The sequence below is a fragment of the Melampsora larici-populina genome (assembly GCF_000204055.1).
Source record: "Melampsora larici-populina 98AG31 unplaced genomic scaffold MELLAscaffold_14, whole genome shotgun sequence".
Lineage (NCBI taxonomy): Eukaryota > Fungi > Basidiomycota > Pucciniomycetes > Pucciniales > Melampsoraceae > Melampsora > Melampsora laricis-populina.
In genome coordinates, this window is record NW_006768778.1 from 1,453,757 (window position 1) to 1,472,699 (window position 18,943).

The 18,943-nt window shown below is 41.9% G+C and overlaps 3 protein-coding genes across 3 annotated transcripts; 2 read left to right on the forward strand and 1 right to left on the reverse strand.

Moving 5' to 3' along the window:
• Positions 1-3,901: 3,901 nt before the first annotated feature.
• On the forward strand, positions 3,902-4,801 carry MELLADRAFT_85549 (uncharacterized protein; the record flags this gene model as incomplete). Its single annotated transcript, XM_007408943.1, has 3 exons — positions 3,902-3,981; positions 4,091-4,676; positions 4,793-4,801. 3 exons carry the CDS (start codon positions 3,902-3,904, stop codon positions 4,799-4,801), a joined length of 675 nt encoding a protein of 224 aa, XP_007409005.1.
• A 5,965-nt stretch (positions 4,802-10,766) lies between these two features.
• Positions 10,767-14,121, forward strand: MELLADRAFT_74667 (uncharacterized protein; the record flags this gene model as incomplete). Its single annotated transcript, XM_007408944.1, has 13 exons — positions 10,767-10,857; positions 10,940-11,055; positions 11,143-11,235; positions 11,307-11,477; positions 11,579-11,773; positions 11,853-12,092; positions 12,278-12,436; positions 12,519-12,674; positions 12,753-12,857; positions 12,940-13,676; positions 13,735-13,852; positions 13,932-14,018; positions 14,101-14,121. The coding sequence occupies 13 exons, from the start codon at positions 10,767-10,769 to the stop codon at positions 14,119-14,121; spliced, it is 2,289 nt and encodes a 762-aa protein (XP_007409006.1).
• A 1,224-nt stretch (positions 14,122-15,345) lies between these two features.
• Positions 15,346-16,591, reverse strand: MELLADRAFT_35323 (uncharacterized protein; the record flags this gene model as incomplete). Its single annotated transcript, XM_007408983.1, has 6 exons — positions 15,346-15,498; positions 15,579-15,935; positions 16,012-16,064; positions 16,139-16,154; positions 16,233-16,392; positions 16,479-16,591. Coding segments are annotated over 6 exons (852 nt in total), but the record flags the coding sequence as incomplete, so codon positions are not given.
• Positions 16,592-18,943: the final 2,352 nt, after the last annotated feature.

Consider the following 18,943-nt stretch of genomic DNA (forward strand, 5'->3'; position numbering starts at 1 on the left):
GACAATTCATCGAAGAAGGGCTAAGTCAAGGCATAATTGAGAAAACAGACTCGCCTTGGAGCTCCCCTCTGTTGTTGGTAAAAAAACCTGACGGATCAACCAGGGTATGTGTAGATTATCGTGCTCTGAACAGAGTAACACGAAAAAATGCTTACCCATTACCGAGGATTGATGATGCTTACCAGTTCTTAAGCGGCGCCAAGTACTTCACTACGATCGACCTGAAATCAGGCTTCTGGCAAGTACCAATGGCGACTCAAGATAAAGAAAAAATGGCATTCACTTGCCGCCAAGGACACTTCCAATGGTCAGTGATGCCATTTGGACTCTGCAATGCGCCTGCGACGTTCCAAGAGATGATGAACGACATTCTAAGGGACGTCATCGACAAGTTTGCGCTAGTATATTTAGATGACGTCATTATCTTTTCCAGGACACAAGAAGACCACGTGGACCACGTAAAACAAGTGTTTAAGATCTTGAAAGACAACAAGTTAGTAGTCTCACCGAAAAAATGCCAGTGGGGCAAGAACTCTCTTTTATTCTTAGGACATATTGTTGATGGGAACGGTATTAGGACGAATCCCGATAAAATTAACAAGATCACCGAGTGGCCAGTTCCAACAAACATATCCCAGGTAAGAGGATTCTTAAACCTCTGTACATACTATAAGAGGTTCATTAAAGGATTTTCATCCATTGCTTCGCCCATTTATAAGCTCACGGAGGGCTCCCCGAAACCAGGAACGGCTATAAGTTGGGGAGAAAGTCAGCAAGCGGCCTTTGTAAGTCTCAAAGAAAGCTTATCCAACACCGTGCCTCTCTCCCACCCAACACCCTTTAGACCATTTGTATTAGACACTGATGCGTCTGGAACGAATATTGGCGCTGTTTTACAACAGGACAAACAAGCCGAAGTACCAAAGTCCGGAGACTTCGACTTCGTTGTATATCAGAAGGATCTAAAGAACAGTAATCTTCGCCCTATTGCTTTCGAGTCAAGGAAATTATCAAAAACAGAACAGAACTATAGCGCGCAGGAGAGAGAACTCCTTGCTATAGTCCATGGGTTAAAACATTTTCGAGGGTTTATAGAAGGTTTGCCAATCTTAGTCAGAACAGATCATGAATCGCTCAAACATTTTAAAACTCAAAAGTTCATTAATTGGCGTCTTGCCCGTTTTGTCGATGAGATAGAATTCTTCAACGCTTACATAATCTATAGACCCGGCAAAGACCAACTGGCAGCGGATTCGTTATCTCGAAAACCTAACACAATATTTGATGATGATCCACCCGAGGTGGCGCAACCATTATTTAGCATAGATAAAGAGAACGACCCCTATAAGACCCTGGTCAAATATAAAATGAAGATATTGGCTGGAATCGACCCCGCAACAATTGGGAACGGCTTGTTTCGTATTGTGCACAGCCACTTAGTGTTGTACGAAGACGAAAATTTGAGCGACATGCCGCAAATTGTGCCTACCAATGAAGGGGAAGCCGAATCCATGGTTTTTCAAATACATGAAGATTTAGGCCACCGGAATGTCGAGGACGTGCTAACCGCAGCAAAGAAGTGTGATTGGTTCCCTCGCCTGAACCACACGGTCAAGAAGACGGTTGCATTATGCCGATCGTGTCAAATACACGCAGCCCCGACCAAACAACATCAATTACCTATTCAGATGATTATCAGAGGCGAACCATTCCGCAAGTGGGGAATGGACTTTGTAGGGCCGCTGATAAAGACCGCCCACGGCAATCAATTTTTAGTAACGGCAATAGACTATGGGACAGGCTGGGCGTACGCTAAACCTCTGAAAAGAACTTCAGCAAGCGCTGCCATCAGTTTAATACGAGAAATAATACTGAACCACGGCCTACCGGTAGAGATCACCACGGATAACGGGTCTGAATTCATCTCTTGAGAATTCAAACAATTTATGGAAGAACACGGAATCAGGCACATTACAACAACCGCGTATCATCCTCAAGCCAACGGCTTGATCGAAAGATTTCACGGAACATTCGTGAATGCGTTAAGGAAGTTCTGTAGTCCATACAACCAAGACAGTTGGGACGGCTACGTAAACTCATGCTTGTTCGCCTATAGAGCATCGTACTCACACGCAATGAAGGCTTCACCTTACTTTATGGCGTACGGGAGCGAGGCGCGTTTACCATCCGAAAAGGTGAGCATAAAGTTCAATGATTCCATCGAAAACATGGAATTGATTCATAGGCAACGGAACGTAGAAGTTAGAAAACATGCTGTCACACGCGCAGAGCTCATCGAGGACCTTAATACGAGAGCCAAAGAACGAAACGCCTCCACAGAAGAATCTTACACTGAAAGAAGTCTTAAAACAGGAGACCTTGTCCTCAGAAGCTTCGAAGGACGACCTTCAAAACTTCACCCAAAATGGGACGGACCTTTTATTATTAGAACTTGTTACCCCAACGGTACGTATTTGCTGATGACCGCTAACGGTCACATCCTGAGTGCTAATGTGAATGGCGTACGTTTGAAACACTTCAAAGGAGAATCCGACGAATTCTTCTACACCTCTAGGGAACTCCACAAACGTGACGAACGCGCACAAAGAAGCAACGGAACCCAGTGTTAACATGGAAAGAGAAGAAATGTTGGCACGAAGAGAGGAATACCTAGTAGATCTCGCGATAAAATTACATAATGAGTTATACACGGATGAAACAAATAAAAATCTTAGAGACTTCTCCACCGGAGCTTTAAGCACACTTTCTTATTACTTACACGGTGCGTCAGAAGTGGTAAACGACGAACTCACACACAATGAGAACCGCCCTGAAAACTAGGAAGTTTCCATACTTAAAAAGGGGGTGATGTGATACCCTGAATCCCTTTGTTCTCTTTGTTACCCGTTTCTTTCTCAGCGCTTTTTCTAAGAGTGCTTTTTCTTTTCACTTTGTGTGCTTTTCTAAAAATGTACTCACATTTCTTTTTGTTGACAAATCCCCCGGATTCGTCTATCAATGTTGTCGACCGGATCCAAGTACGAACGGATCCGGCCATCCTCACTTTATCTCGATGTCCCTGACATCATCACGTTGTATCTCTAAACTACTTCCTTATTTGTACTTAGCAGAGATGGACGCCTATATAAGACGTCCATCCCTTGCTTGTGGAATAGATCCCCCCAAGCAGCTTCTCAATACATTCGCCGAACAGAATCCCTATTGACAATAACACTAGTTAGTTTCTTCACTCTCCACTGGTCAAGGACCCAGGTTTTGTGACATCTTTTGATGGCAATATTCCTGTCGATTTTTATCGCAGGCTACTCATTACCTTTGGGTTTTGAGAATGACTACGGCTTAGGCTAGACCCGCTATCATCTGCTAACGAGTAGTGGGCCTGTAGTTTTGAAGTGCCTTACCTAGGAATAAAGAGTGTTAATCATTAGCTAATATCCTTTCTGTTCGGTTCTGATAACTTTACTAGAAGCAACGCAGCAACAGTGACTGCACTGGTACCGGTACCGTGCAGTACCGTCACTGAGTTGACCAGTGCCGTACCTATAAGTACCGTAACCGGTGTCGGCTACAGTACTGGAAGGCCCAAGAGTCAGTTTTGTGCATAAGGTACGGTACCAGGTACAGTCCCGGCGTTTTGAGCAAGGCACCGGAACTATAGAGTACCGGTACCCGCAAACACGGCTACTGTACCGTACCGTACCTATATTTCTGTACAATACCTAGATTATATATCTAATCCGGCAAGGGGGCGACAGGTGTCCTTTCCAGGATCACACACCAACATCCCAACCTGGCCATAACGAATCCTTTTCGATCATTCTCAACTCCTTGCGTCGATACATACCCCGATCCAATCAACAGTTTCACATCAAGGCTCCTCATGGCTATTTTCTTCCACATCCGAGTGTCACAAGGTGGGGAGAACTGCTATAACAGCAGGCCCTTGCTACCACGTCAAACGTTTGTCCCATTCCTTCTATCATTTTGTTCCATTCCATTTCCTTCCATCATCTTGAACCAATCCATTTCTGGTCCTTTTCAAATCACACTGCTTTGATTTTCGCTCTAGTCTCATTAATTTCATTCCTAGGTTATCGATTTTGTCCAAACGCCACCCAATCGACATGTCTTCATCATCCGTCTCGCAAGCAAACCGTCGTAGCACTCGTCCTTCTCCAGCTAGAAAGCAATCTCATATGATAACATTACCCAGAGATTCTCGACGTTCTTATCAACGCCGTGAAGATAACGATTCCGAATCCGACGTTTCAGTTCTTACAAGTACTACTGCTCGTAAGAAACGAAAGCGAACTCCATCAGTCATTGAGGACAACGGTGATGACTCTGAATCTGCTGTTGACTCAAGCCTCCCACCACCAATCAAGAAAACCTCTCGCCAGGCATCCAGATCCTCAAAGATTAAGGAGGCATCCAAGAAGACTTCAAGAGGTTCCAAAACTACCAGCCATTCCAAAAAACAATCCCGCTTACCTACCTCAAGCTCTGTGAAGCTTCAAATCGACCTGGTCCAGGACTCTGACGAGGAGAACCGCAAGGTTGTCAAGGAATCCCAAGTTGTGAACGACTCTGACGACGATGATCGGTACGGTCCTGTGCAAGATTACTATGAAGAAGCGAAGGAAGGTCCCAAAGATGTAAGACTTTCCTTTATCTTCTCTTCTAAGCTTTTATTTTATTCCATGTTTTAAAAGGATGTTGATTTTCATAACTATTCAATCATTTCCTTTTCTCAACGATCCTCAGCCCCCAGGTGTCTTAGGCACCTTTCCGTGCAAGTTTTGCAAAGTCGATGTTTGCAGTGCAGGAGGTACATCCGGCCTATGGGCCCATCGCGATGGATCGAAGCAGCCTACGAAGTCTGGGAAGCCCGGATGCAAGCAAAGGAACGCAGCCATCGAGGCTGGATGTCTGCTCCCCCCAACCGAATTCGAATGTCGCAACGCAGCCGCCAACACTGCAGAAGGACAAACTTCTATCTCAACTTACGCTCTTGTGGTTCCGAAGTTTGACAACAAGATCCTGAATCAGATGCTTGGGATGTGGGTTATTAGAACTGCGCAACCGTGGCGCCGCGTCGAGGACCCTTATCTTTGGGCTTCATTTAGGTATGCCAATCCCAACGCCCACTTGTTGGGGAGAATGTGGGTGGCCCGATTCACACACGAGGCGTATATGGAAATGAGAGCTGTGGTTTTTGGGGAACTCAAGGTGAGTTAACAATTTGTTTAATTCCCTGCTCTATATATTTAATCAAAACATTGATTATATCTCTATTCTCCTTGTACAGGATCTTAAAAGCAAGTTTGGACTTATACATGACGCGTGGACCACCAAGGGTAACCGTTATGGATTCCTTGGGGCCACCGTTACTTTTGTAACGAAGGACTGGGAGTTCGTCACGCGTCACCTGTGCCTTAAGCTGATTGCATGGCACCACAAGGGTGACTGGCTCGCGGAGCCGTTGATCAATCTTTTGACCAAACACGGTATCCATACCAAGATAAGTAATTTATGTTTTCTTTGTTTATTTTTTTTTTAGCTTACCTCCTTTTTGATATCCACATGTTGGACCAGACTCACGACTCCGGAAGCAACAACAATACCTTAGCCGAAGCAATGCAAGTGCGATTGACGAAGCATAGTGCCGAAAACAACGAGATCTTCGATTGGAATCACGAGAAGCACCGAGTGCGATGTGTTTGCCACAAGCTGGCCCTAATGGTCAACGCCGGATTGCAAGGCCTCGGAATTAAAGCGCCACCACCTCCCCTGGTTAAATCAACCATGTTAGGCGACTTTCCTATACCAACAAACACTCTACATTCTATCCCCAAAGAAGAAGAGGCGACCAACGGTGAAGAAGTTACCTTGCAGACTACCGAGGACGACGGTCACCTTGATGCAGAGCCCGAAATTGACGACGCTGATCTTAAGTCTTCTGAAGCACAAGAAACCGCGGATTGGTATGATGTTCAGGACGGGCCACATTTGGAACCTGAAGTGACCCGTGAGGATGTTGAGTTGCAGGCTAGCGATCGCAATGAGGCCAACGCGGTCCACAGTCTGATCACCAAGGTTGGTTATCCTTCCTTTCTCTTTAATTTTTTTTTTAAATTCTCAATTCTAAAGCAAATATTTGCTCCTAGCTTGATGTCATCGGGCGAAAGATTGGCGGCTCGGCAGTCATGTGTGGCCTATTTGACGCGATGTGTCAATCTATGCTTTCCAAAAAGCTCCCTCGACCGATTCCTGGTTATGGAATCAGGTGGAATATCAAACTTCAGTGCTGGCGAAGGCTTTATAATGCCCGTGAGGTAAGTGAAGTGTTCTCAGTGCCAAAATTATAAATTTCTCACCTTCATGTCTTTTAGGTGATCGATCAAATCCTCAAGGAAGACCAGATGGATCCACCTCGAAAAGGTAATCATCAGGCCCGGCCTGGCGAAGCCCCATTACCACCGGATGTTCATCGTCCCCGTGGAATTTTCAGCAAAGCAATGATCACACCTGACGAGTGGCGCCAAGTGCGAGACATCATGGAGACACTTCAGGTAAATATGTGTCTTGTCTTTAATCTGGGTCATGTGGATGCTCAATTGGCATTTAACACCACAATATCATTATGAAATCACTTTAGGATTTCGAAGATTTGACGAAGTTCTTCGAACAAGATGGACCAACGGGATCTTTAGTCATCCGCGAATATGTTCAGCTTAAGAAGAAGATTCAGAAGAAAATCGATGCGACCAAATCAAGGGCTGAACCGCTTTTTCCAATGTATCATGCAATGTTAGTGCGTGTCGATGCGTACCTCAAAGAGGCTCTCGCCTCAGACACGCTCATCCTGGCTACCATCATGCATCCAAGTCTGCGCTTGGATTATTTCGACTATGCTTTTGGAGCGGGCTCAACTGAAACAAATTACGCGAAATCTCTCATTGAATCTGCTTATGAAAAAACCAAGGGTGACCTCGAAGTTAACGGTCCATACACTTCAACATCGTCTTCAACTGCAGCAAGATCAGGTCACTCTTTAGGCACCACCGATGAAGATTTTCTTTGTCACAAAGAGCAGCATCGAAAGAACACAGCTAACGAGCTTTGTTCTTACTTGGAGATGGCAGAAGAGCCCGCGCTGGAGGTGGGAGAGAATCCGCACCTAGCTCTGGCATGGTGGAGTGTGAGATATACTGTATCTGCTTTTTATCGTCCAACCAACTGACTTGCGACTTTTTCCTCTTGCAGGTGAATGAAGGAAAGTTTCCTATTGTCAGCCACCTGGCACGCGATTACTTAGCAATCAGTGGATCAGCATGCCCAGTAGAGAGATGCTTCTCATCGGCTGCGGAGGTTTGCACTGCTGACCAAAGCTCCCTCTTGCCTCGGCCGATCGAAAGGCTGGTTTCCGGACGTATGTGGGCGGTAGAAGGTGTAGAGATCAAAGGGAAGTTTCAACAGGCTTCAGATGCCATGAAACTCACTCTTGAGAATGATGGAAAAGCTCGAAAGAGACGAGGATGAGCTCAGTAATAGTAATATATGTTTGTTTTTCTCTTCTCAAATTTCTTGTCTATTCTCTCTATATGTTTTCTTTCTCTACTTTTTTTTTACTTGGTTACAATGTGGATATTATATTTCTTGATGTGGTACAACTCAAGGTACTAGTCGAGGTACTAGTCACGGCACTGTGCAGTACCTGCTCTGGTACGGCACGGTGCCGTACCGTCTTCGCTGATGGCGGTACCGGTACTATACCGTACCTGCTCTGTGACAAAGCTACGATACTGGGATTGGAGCTGTAAGGCGAGCGCAACATTGATGCACGGAACCAAGTACTGTAGCTGCGTTCATACACGGTACCCGGTACTGCTTTTGCGCAGTACCTTTTTTCAGCTACCGCACCGGTATCTCAGGTACGGAACTAGTTCCGTAACTGTTGCTGCGTTGCTAGAAGGAACAGTGTTTATTCCCCGTAACCAGCGGAATAACTTGTCAGGACTCACGTACGGAGTTGATAGACTAGACCTTTCTGTACGTTATATCAGTAGCCACCCTGACAATAGAGATATGATAAAAGTCAACAGAAGAGAAAAAAACAAAAAGACTTATAAGCTCATGGTTTTGAAGCTTACAAATGGGTGATCAATATAGCAGCACACTTGATTGCACAACATCGAATATTTCCATCAAAGTCTCATTTTTTGTTTCATGTTGATCATCTTGTTGTCCTTTCATCATATTTTTTTCTTGTTTTTTTTTCTCAATATCATTTCCCTTGGTTGGGTAATTACCATCTGTATCTTTTGTCAATGCAAAAGATAGATTGGTCATAGTCTTCAATTCCATCCCGTGAGCAAAAAACCAAAACATCCCAGCTTGATTTGAAAGTTGCTATCCCATGACAAGGCCAAAAGACCACTACAATGAGCCATTGCTCACCAGCTCCAACTTACACTACAGGAGTACAAGCTATCTCACCTGGTTGCCACAAAGTCTAACTCACACTCTCAAGAAGGTGAGTCATATCACCTTATCATTGTGTGAGCCTTCTCACATCATAACAAGGTGAGATGACTCACCGGCTCATCCGGCGAGTCCTTGCGTTGTAGCAGCATGAACAAATTGGGTGAAGCCCACACTAGCTGGCACGTGTAACTCACATTGGTTATGATTATGATGAGGTGGACAGCACCTATTTCAATGGCAGAGCAACATCTCACATGAGCGTCATGTGCCACCCGCCCCGTGGTGTAGATTGGTTTCAAGGATTTATTGAGGTGTGTGACAAAAAGCTGATTAGCAGTTGCTGGGCTCTACAGTACATACTTACCTTGAGATTCCAAGAACTAAACAGAATGTGCATTAGTGAGAGATATCAGGCAAACCCGCTATGAGCCCCATTGCTTCCCTCACTGTGGCATAAAATCAAAAGGCACAAAAAACAGACTCTGAGGCCCAAAACATGCCTCTGATTTTTGGCTGTTGCATTACAATATATTCAAAATCAAAGGTGTTACAGGGTCAAAGGTTCAGATGAAATCCTTCATTGAGGTAGACATTTTGGCCTACTGCAAATTTCAGAAAAGTGTAGTGGGGTCTTTCAATGTCCCAAGCCACCCAAAACCCACTCCAAAAACAGTGGCTTTTCTTTGTCACACACATTGATAGGTGCAGTTGTGCGTTCCTTTGGGCCCAAGTCCTCGGGATATATGGATCAATGTTTTTACTTGAAAGGTCCATTCCATCACTTTAAACTCACCTTCAAGTGGCATCTCAGAGCAAGGATGGTAAACTTGAAGTAACCAGTACAGTCATCTGGATTTGAACCCAATCTAAACTCTCTGGTCCATCATGGAATTCGAGATTTCAACCAAGCTTTCAATCAAGGAACAGGATTCTATGCAATCTAATGTGTTGGAAAACACAATGCATAGTATGTTCCTACTGAGCAATTGAGATAACTAGCTTCTGAAATGTACAAAAAAATACAAGTAGTCATTTGAAGCCCAGTGTGGATGCACCTATGGGTGATTGTCCATTTTTTTGTATTGACAGTCTCATTTATTTCTCTGGATCATCAGATGGGACATATGCTCATCTCCAGTTCTCATGATTTCTATCAGGTAATAGCTGGTAATAGTGTAATTAAAACTCACGGTGAAATGTGTGTAAGTAAGAGAAATCAATGTCCTTTTCTTACAAAATAAGTGTGCAATTGATTTTGATTTGTTCAGGTGTAATTTTTCATTTGTTTTGAAGAAAAGACCATTGCAAAATAAATTTCAATGTACCTCATATGCCAGAAGAACTATGCAAGTCAATTAAAATATCTAAGATTTTAAATTTTGACTCTCATCTCAGACTCCTCCTTTATGCAAAAATGACATAAGCAGAGATCAGTTTTGAAGAAACCGGAGTTTGGCTGATGAATTTGAAAGGTAAGTCCAAAGTTAGATCTTCTGGACTGAGATTGGTGTTGTATCTAGAACATGAAAGACTATGATTTGATGGATCTAAAACTTTTAGTGGTTACTGGGCCCAGTATATGTAGAATTTATAAGACGACTTTCCTTGCTGATGAGGTGGCTGACTTGATAAGGAGAGGGACGAAGGTCAGAATCTTATACTTCTTCTTGTTGTGGAATCGGCCTTGAATTAGAGTGAGTTGAGTTTAATTGTAGAAGTGTAGTAAAATAAAAGGTGTTGAAGATTAATACATTTTGTTTTGATTTGAAAATTTAAATCTCTTGATCTGCATTATGATTCTATGATTTGACTAATCAGTTTAAATTGGCTTACTTGACAGAAAAGCCCATCTTAAAGTTTAAAGTTATCGAGTCATCTCATCAAGACCGAGCTCAGCATTCTCATTAACATTCTCATTAAACACCATTACCATATCAAATCAACTTTAAAACTATCTTCAAATCATCAAAACAAATCAACTCATCATCAATTCACCACAACTCAACTCATTGTCGATCCTCTCAACTAAAACATGGCAGCAAGTAGCGCTGGAATCAAACAACGCGGGCTCTCAATCACTGGCTCAGGTCCCGGTCTTACTTCAAATCGTGAATCAGTCAGGTAAACACACTCAGAACACCCATTCTTCTCTTCCCATTCAAATCCATATCATACATAGGCGCATACATGCACTTGGACAATCAAATACTTACACTCAGCTTTCATACCTTGCTTTTCAACGTTTATTTTGAATTTCAATGCTCAGAAATGGAAATCGATACTCGGTCACCCAGCTTTACTCGATGGCGGCCGAAAATGATACCGAGATCGAGGATGAATTGGCTCGAGGTGAATGAACTTGGATCTAATAGTCATTTCGTCATCCCCACTGCTGACTAAACTCTCGGTTTGGCATTCCGATCTGATTCAGCTCAAAAGACACTACGAGACTTAAAAGCCAGAATCTCATCTCAATCCAAAAAGAACTTTGTTTTGGAAAGAGATGTCAGGTATCTTGATTCACGGATCGCATTGCTCATTCAAAATGTGAGTGATCGAAAGCTATGAGCTTTTTCTCAAATTCATTATCTCTGGGTTGACCGTGACGCGTCTTTTTTGAAACTCTTTCCATAGCGAATGGCCTTGGATGAGAGGGAAGAAGTTCGGGAGCATCTCGAAGAAGCAGACGAAAGTGAAGGACTTTATCTAGATGACAGACGGACTCAAGTGAGCCCTTTCGATCATGTCAACTCAACTCAAATTCCCTTCGTTTAACGATGTCGGTTTTTTCCCCGCAGCAATACGCGAATCTATTCTTCTTACTTCAAAGCGAACCAAGACATATCGCCGCCTTATGTAGATTAGTTTCCATGGGCGAAATTGATACTCTCCTTCAAACTGTGATGTTCACGCTTTATGGTAATCAGTACGAGAATCGAGAAGAACACTTGCTGTTAACCATGTTTCAGGTCTTGTCTTTGATTCCTGATACAATCTCTGACTGACTGAATCAATACGCGGGACAACTGATGTCTCCTCTCTATCAACCTCATCATATCATGCTCAACAGTCAGTTTTGTCTGCTCAATTTGAGATGGCAACCGATTTTGGATCACTACTCCGAGCCAATACGCCGGTATCGAGAATGATGACGACTTATACTCGGCGAGGTCCTGGTCAGAGTTATCTCAAGAGTGTCTTGGCCGAGCGTATCAATAGTCTGATTGAACATAAAGAGTTGAACCTGGAAATCAATCCACTCAAGGTACTGTTCTATCCCTTTCCGAGTCAGTCATTTGTCCACATGATTATATGCGCGTGACTGAACAAACAACTTTACGCAGGTGTACGATCAGATGCTTCAACAAATTGAAGAAGAAACTGGTTCTCTACCCGTTGACCTTCCCCGTGGCATATCGCCTGAAATCGCTGCTGCCAACATAGACGTCCAGAACATCATTGCACCCCGTCTGGCCATGTTGATGGAAATCGCAAACAGCTTCTTGATGACCATCATCGAAAGCTTGAACAGCGTGCCGTATGGGATTCGTTGGATATGTAAACAAATTCGTAGTCTTACCAAGGTACTTTTTTCATCTAGTTTATAACCCCATCGGATTGCCCACCTTTGGTCATATCTTGCCTCCGTTACATCCAATTGACCTCCAGGAATCCGTCTTTTATTTGTCATCTTTTTTGAATATCCAACCGTGATACGTCTGTACGACCACTTTGACATAATCTCACCTCGACACCTATCACAAATCAGCGTAAATATCCCGAAGCGACGGACATTGCGATCTGTTCATTGATCGGCGGATTTTTTTTCTTGAGGTTTATCAATCCCGCAGTTGTGACGCCTCAAGCTTACATGCTTATCGATAATTTACCTACGACTGCCAAACACCCACGACGGACATTGACTTTGGTTGGTTTTGCCTATATTTGACTCTGCAATTTCATTCGACTTTCGCTTAACATTGAATTGAATTAATTTGAGTATGAATCAGATAGCAAAAATGTTGCAGAACTTGGCAAACAAACCATCATATTCAAAGGAAGCATATATGATGAGCTTGAATCCGTTTGTAGAAAACAACAAGACTCGTATCAACTTATTTTTGAATGCGCTCTGCGATGTGAAGGATTTCTACGAATCACTGGAGGTGCGTTGAATCATAACCTTGATGGCGAGACTCATCAACAAGTCAATTACTGAAGATATCATGGATTTATGCACCTAGATGGATCAATACATGGCGCTTTCCAAAAAAGATTTACAGATCAACATCACGCTCAATGAGCTATACAATACCCATTCTCTTCTCGTTCAACATCTGGATCACCTAGTTTGTCTTCTTTTACTTCCTTCCTAGATGCATTTTACCCCTTCAGGCAAACGACGACATCTTACCCTCCATTTCATCCTAGGCTCGAAATGAAAGACAACATCTGCGGATACTGTTGGATGAATTGGGGCCGGCCCCTGGACAAGTACCTAGAAAAGAAAACCGAGCCATTGAACTTCCACTTTACAGTCGATGGGAAATGCCGATTCAGGATATCACGACTGCTTTGATGGCTGAAAACAATTTAACACAAAATGATATCCTTTATATGGAAACCAAATCGATCTTTGTACAGCTGATTCGATCGATTCCTACCTTAACCGATAAACGGCCCATGAATCTGGCACATATTGCCGAAAGAGCGGCTACAGCTAAAGACGCGGTATTGGTTCGAAAAGGATTGAAGGTGAAGGAAATGTTACGAGAATTAGAAGAGATCCAATCGTTGGGAGACCGAAAAGATGGACATAAACTCTTAATGGATGAAATTGCAGCTGAATTGACTCATCTAGGTAATATGCGAGAGAAGGTCCTTTTAGAGACTCGATCACTTGAAGCTGTATTCAAGACGATAGGGGATCATAATGCATACCTACGATCACAACTCGAACAGTATAAAGCATATCTACAGAATGTTCGAATGACATCCGCCGGCAATCAGAAAGGTAGTAAGACGGTAGGTGGTGGTGTTGGGGTTGTATCGGTTGATGGTAAAGAAAGGAAACAAAGTAAATCGTTAGGATTAGGACCCTTTAAGTTTAGTCATGGTCAATTTGAGAAAGATGGGGTGATCACAGAGAGTAATGTACCAGAGAATAGGTATGTGTGTTTACGTGTTGGATTTTCCTTTGGAAGCTTACTGATTCGTTTTCTACAGGAGGGCAAATATCTTTTTTCAAATCGTATCACCTTCACCTGGGACTTTTATCATTGGTTTACATTATAAAGGAAGAGAGAAGGCGATTTTGGAGATGGATTTGAAAATTGATGATTTGGTAAGTTGGCTCGGTCAATTTTTTTTGTAAAGTGATTCATCTGAATGAAGTTTGATTCTTCCTTTATGCCGTATAAAAGTTGGAAAAACAAAAGGAAAATGTAGTTAGTTTAGATTTAGAGTATGTTCAATTATCGGTAGTAAAGACTCTGGCATTGTTGAACAAGGTAAGTTTGTGTTTTCAGAATCAGAATTCTTCATGACGTTCTAATTGAATCGTATGTGTTTGACTTACGCGGAATGTCATAGACTTTCACACGTCGTAAGTGATAGGTTAAATCAAGGAGATGAAAAGAAACGGAAGGATTGAAGAAGGAAGGGAAAGAAAATTGAAAATTGAAGTTCAAATAGTGAAGTTCAATCAAAAGTTGTTGATTTTTTGTTTTCTGTCTGTGTGTGTGTTTAATTTGTGAATTATGATTTGTTTTCTTTTTTCTTTTTTTTCTTATTATCATCTCGAGAGATTGTTGTTTGAGTTGATTTATTAAGTATTTTCATTTCAATTTTCTGTAAATACCATACCCTGCCTATCTTCTTTCTTTTCTTTTTCATCATCTATCCTTCATAGATCTCTACTCAATCATACATTTTTTTTAGTCTTTTTTACACTTGTTCTTAAACAATCTTTACTCTTACACCACCAACACCATCATCATCATCATCCTTTATATGTTGTCTTATTTCTTGTTGTTGTGTTTTTTTGGACTTATTTGGTGTTTTTATATTAAAAATGCATAAAGTTCATTTTTCCCTGGTTTGGTTTGGTTTCCTTTTTGGTCCTTCAAATCTTTTTAGTTTTCATATCATACACACAAAGATATGGTGTTGATTCTGTGGAACAGTTTTAGATCATTTTGATATTCTATAACATGGTAGATATAAAATATCATCTAATCAGATCTTATGTTGATTGATCATAGCTCAATTTGTACTTGGATGGCAAAAAATGTTTGTTAATATTCTTCAATGCATCATAAGAGTTTGAACTTCAGAGAGGGGTGTTTGGAAATCTGTGCCGCATAGTTCTGCTGTCAGGAGGAAAGATCCCGTTTTCCTCTGACCAATACCACCTCTTTGACTCACTCATTGTTTCACTCCTCCTGTTTTTGGTGTCACTGTTCAAGTGATAGGAAGGCAAGGGTTTGTAGAATTATAGATGAAAAAAGAATGTAATATTATTAAGAGTGAAGTTAACAGATAGACCAACTTAGTAAACTAGCCAACACAAAAATTAATGATCAAGTAAACAAGACTTAGTATCACTAATTAAACAGATCACAAGATTTTCATAATCCGTCTTCTCAGCTTCTCAATCTTTCTCACAAGAAAGCAAAAGAAACCATCGCAGCTAAAACTGAAGCTAATAAGATAGATCCAGTTCTTATAGATGAAGCATCACTACTGGCACCACTATGACCGTCAGTTGCTCCATTGGCCGTTGAAACATTAGCCAAACCCAAGGTCTAGAAAAGTCATAAATGTCTCTTTAGCTCTTTATATCTCATTCATATCACGAGAAAAGTTTTTCACCTTGTTCATTCCACCAATAGGTTGTCGAGCACCTGGGGTATCCATCTCCATGATCCCAGGCCCAGCCACAGTAGTAGCATCAGTGACATTTTGTGCATTGGTCAAAAACACGTAAACCTGATTAAGATATCATGGTCCGAAAAACAATCAGTTTCAATTCTATTCGGTAAATGACACAAAAGGATATGATTTCTCACTTGACCACCTCCAATTTTACCATCACTTGGAATTTGACATTGACCATTAGAATAAGAACTAAAAGTTGAATTTAAACCACTCAAGAAAGCACATTGAGTAGCTCCAGTAGAATTAGTAGTCGAAATTGTAATTTTTGAACCAGGTTTAAGATTTCCAGTTATATTAAGACTTGGAAAACCTTGAAAAGCAGGTGATGAACCGGTTGGACAATTCAAAAAGAATGGAGTGGCTAATGTAACGATTTCTTTTGGACTTAAAGGTGTATCAAATGCAGTGGGAAAAGGTGATTCTCCATTTACAAAACGAACATAAGCGTTATGACGAGCTTCATCGGTTAAGATCGAACCGGCAGCCGTCTAAAATAGTCAATTTCAGTCAGTATCATTGAATTCTTGTGAGGGTTAACAATTATCTATTTAAAACGAGATTTACCAAATAATTCGGGTTCTTGATCGATGCGGCAGCGCCCAAAAATGCCGAAACCCCTAGAGATAGCACGTATTGATTTAGGTAAAAAGACAAAGGAAGGGAAACAACACAGAGGGATCAAGAAACTAACCGACTCCCTCCAAGATCTGATCAACACAAGAAAATGCAAGTCAGTAAAGCTAATCAATGAGTGAACTTGAAGACTAGAATAAATGATTACCAACCTGAGAGACTGCCAAAAAGGATTTGACATCGGTGTAGGGGAAAGTATAATTGCAAGCCTGTACAGGGGTGGCACCAGCAGCTTGTAAAGCTGAAGTCAAAAAGCTAACATGTGCAGCCTCATCATTCGAAATGGTTTGAATGGATTGACGCGTTGACATACTGAAATCGGGAAAAAAAGGAGGACTTGATACTTTAGATACGAAAAAGAATTAACAAATGATACAAGATGATTTCAAAGCACAAACCTAAATCCAGCGTTAATGAATGCATCTTGATCATACTTTTTCAAACCTTGTGAGTAAAAAGCAGAATCTAAATGTTCCAAAGTTAACGCGAAGTTGAGGATATCGGCATCTATCGAAAAATAGGGAGTACCTCAATTTCATGAGCATCAAAAACAAACGCATGACAATAAACAAAATATAAATACCAGTGGGGACCGTATCACGTTTCTCGAAACTTGCAGCAACAACGCAAGCTACGAAGAAAACAGATGCTTTGAGTGAGTTAGATTTCATAATGAAAGTTGGAATTAAGATTTTTGAAAGAAAGATCTTGAAACGACAGAAAGAGATCAAAAAAACTTGAATAAGTGATGGATTAGTAAAAAAGATTAGTTGGAAAGTTGGAAAAAAGTTAGATTGCGGACAAGGAATCATACAACATATCTTTGATGTAATCTTTATATACTCAAGACTTTCAAGACTTTCAACATCAAGATTTTGAGACACGACTGTTCAACGCTTCGATCAAAGAAATCCCTAGAAAGCATCCTCCCCGTTATGCTAGGAGTGGACATGCCAGTCAGTGTGATCAAGGTAGGGCAGCATAACGAGTCAGGAACAATGCGATCAAACGCGTTGAGGATTTCTGGTGTCAAATATTAGCAGATGCCATATAGGCCGAGTCAACGTTCAGGAAGTGTCTTACTCGGAACGAGTCTCGAAAGCCCTCACTTGAATCCTGCTTAAGAAAATGATGGGAATTGTAGTTGGTACATAGTATTAACATAAGGGAATCTGTAGGAGGTTAGGTGTCGGTCCAAGCAAGAGTGGCAAAAAGATTCAACTTAGGAAAGAGGTGCAACAAAAAATAAGCAAATCGACGATCATCTTATACGTGACTCGTCGTGCTCTAGCGCAGTGCGATTTCCATTGTTTCTCGTCCTTCATGTACCATGTCTCGTTCCAAAGTGGTGCCCGGCCATCCTTTGTTCCCTTTCACTCACAAAAAATCAAAAAATTCGAAAAAAATCACTTTCCATTAGTTATCATTTCTCTTCGTTTCAATTTTTCTCATCTAAATTGATTGTTTTCAGCACTAGCGTATTACAATTAGTCTCTTAGTAGCTCTCAGAATTTTTTATTTTCCCGCCCGCCACCCTTTTCAGTCAAACTGGGGGTTTAAGTTTCACGCGGAGCCTTTTTTCTTCACTACTCGTTCAGCAATTGTAAGCGCACATATTGGAGTGGGCAGCACTCCAGTGGAGTAGCTAGAGCCGGTCAGGCCGCCCCCATGTACTCCGCAGATCTCTCTCCGGTCCGTCGTGCAATCCAGAGCCCAGGGCCAAGTCTTGCGTAACCACCGTGCCTTGCTAGCCAAACCTCAACTGATTCCTGCGAGAAAGGATAAAAGCGGTGCTCCCAATCACTGACTGATAAAGGATGGACAGATTTTTGAAACAGTGATAGACCAAGAGAAAGAAAAAATTGGGCTGTTTTTACAAATCCAGATGTCCTTTCCAGTTGCTATATAGCAATCTGAAAGGACGTTTGATGACTGCACTGCTTTGTGCAGCCCCGACTTGGATTTTGAGGACCCACTCTAATCTCTCAAGGCTTCAATGCTAATTCAATCTAGGGCCTTTGATGAGATTACTACAAAAACCAAGCCTAACACAAATATGTGACAATGATCAGAACCAAAGGAATGAAAAGGATCAAATAAGGAACTCAAGGAATGATAAAAGCTACGGAAATCAGCTGCTATCTGTAAATCTGATCAACCTATTTATAACAACAAAGCACATAGCTTACCAACCATGGTATCTGCAATCTCTTTGATTCAGATTGAAATCTGTGAAAGGTATAAATAGTGCAAAATAGATGATGCAAGAATCAGGTGTAACTTAGACACAGCTGGTGTTGAAACTGACTGTACAATCATGTTTTAGCAAACTTAGATAAACACTGGTAGTAATATACTGGTTGGAGGCATGTCTGCTTCTTCCCTAGTACATAGACACCAAATTTCTGCACAGTCAAAAAATTAGAAATACAAAAAGCTTGACTTCAGATCATTGTTAGTGTTCTCAAGCTTGCAAAGGGTACATTGTAATCCATTCACAAGAGGATGAGGGATTACAGGTGCAGCAGGGTATCACATGTGGGGGGAGTTAGGTCAACATCTGTTGACATACCACTACAGGTCATTTTAGAAGAATTGATCCTGAGCAAAATTTTCTCCTTGTGGATCATCCCACTTCCTCAAGGCTCACACGCTGCTTCCTACAATCCCTGCTACATAGCTTGTATCTTCTTCCCTTTCTCTGTCTTGAAATTCAGAACCCCACCCACCACCCAGGTTGAAAATTCTGACCCTTCTCAGGCTTCTTGCCCCACAGGTGGTGCCTCTCAGATCAGGAGTCTTATTCCCATTAAAGTCCCACCACCTTTGGATCTATCCCCACACCACACAAAATACAGTTTAC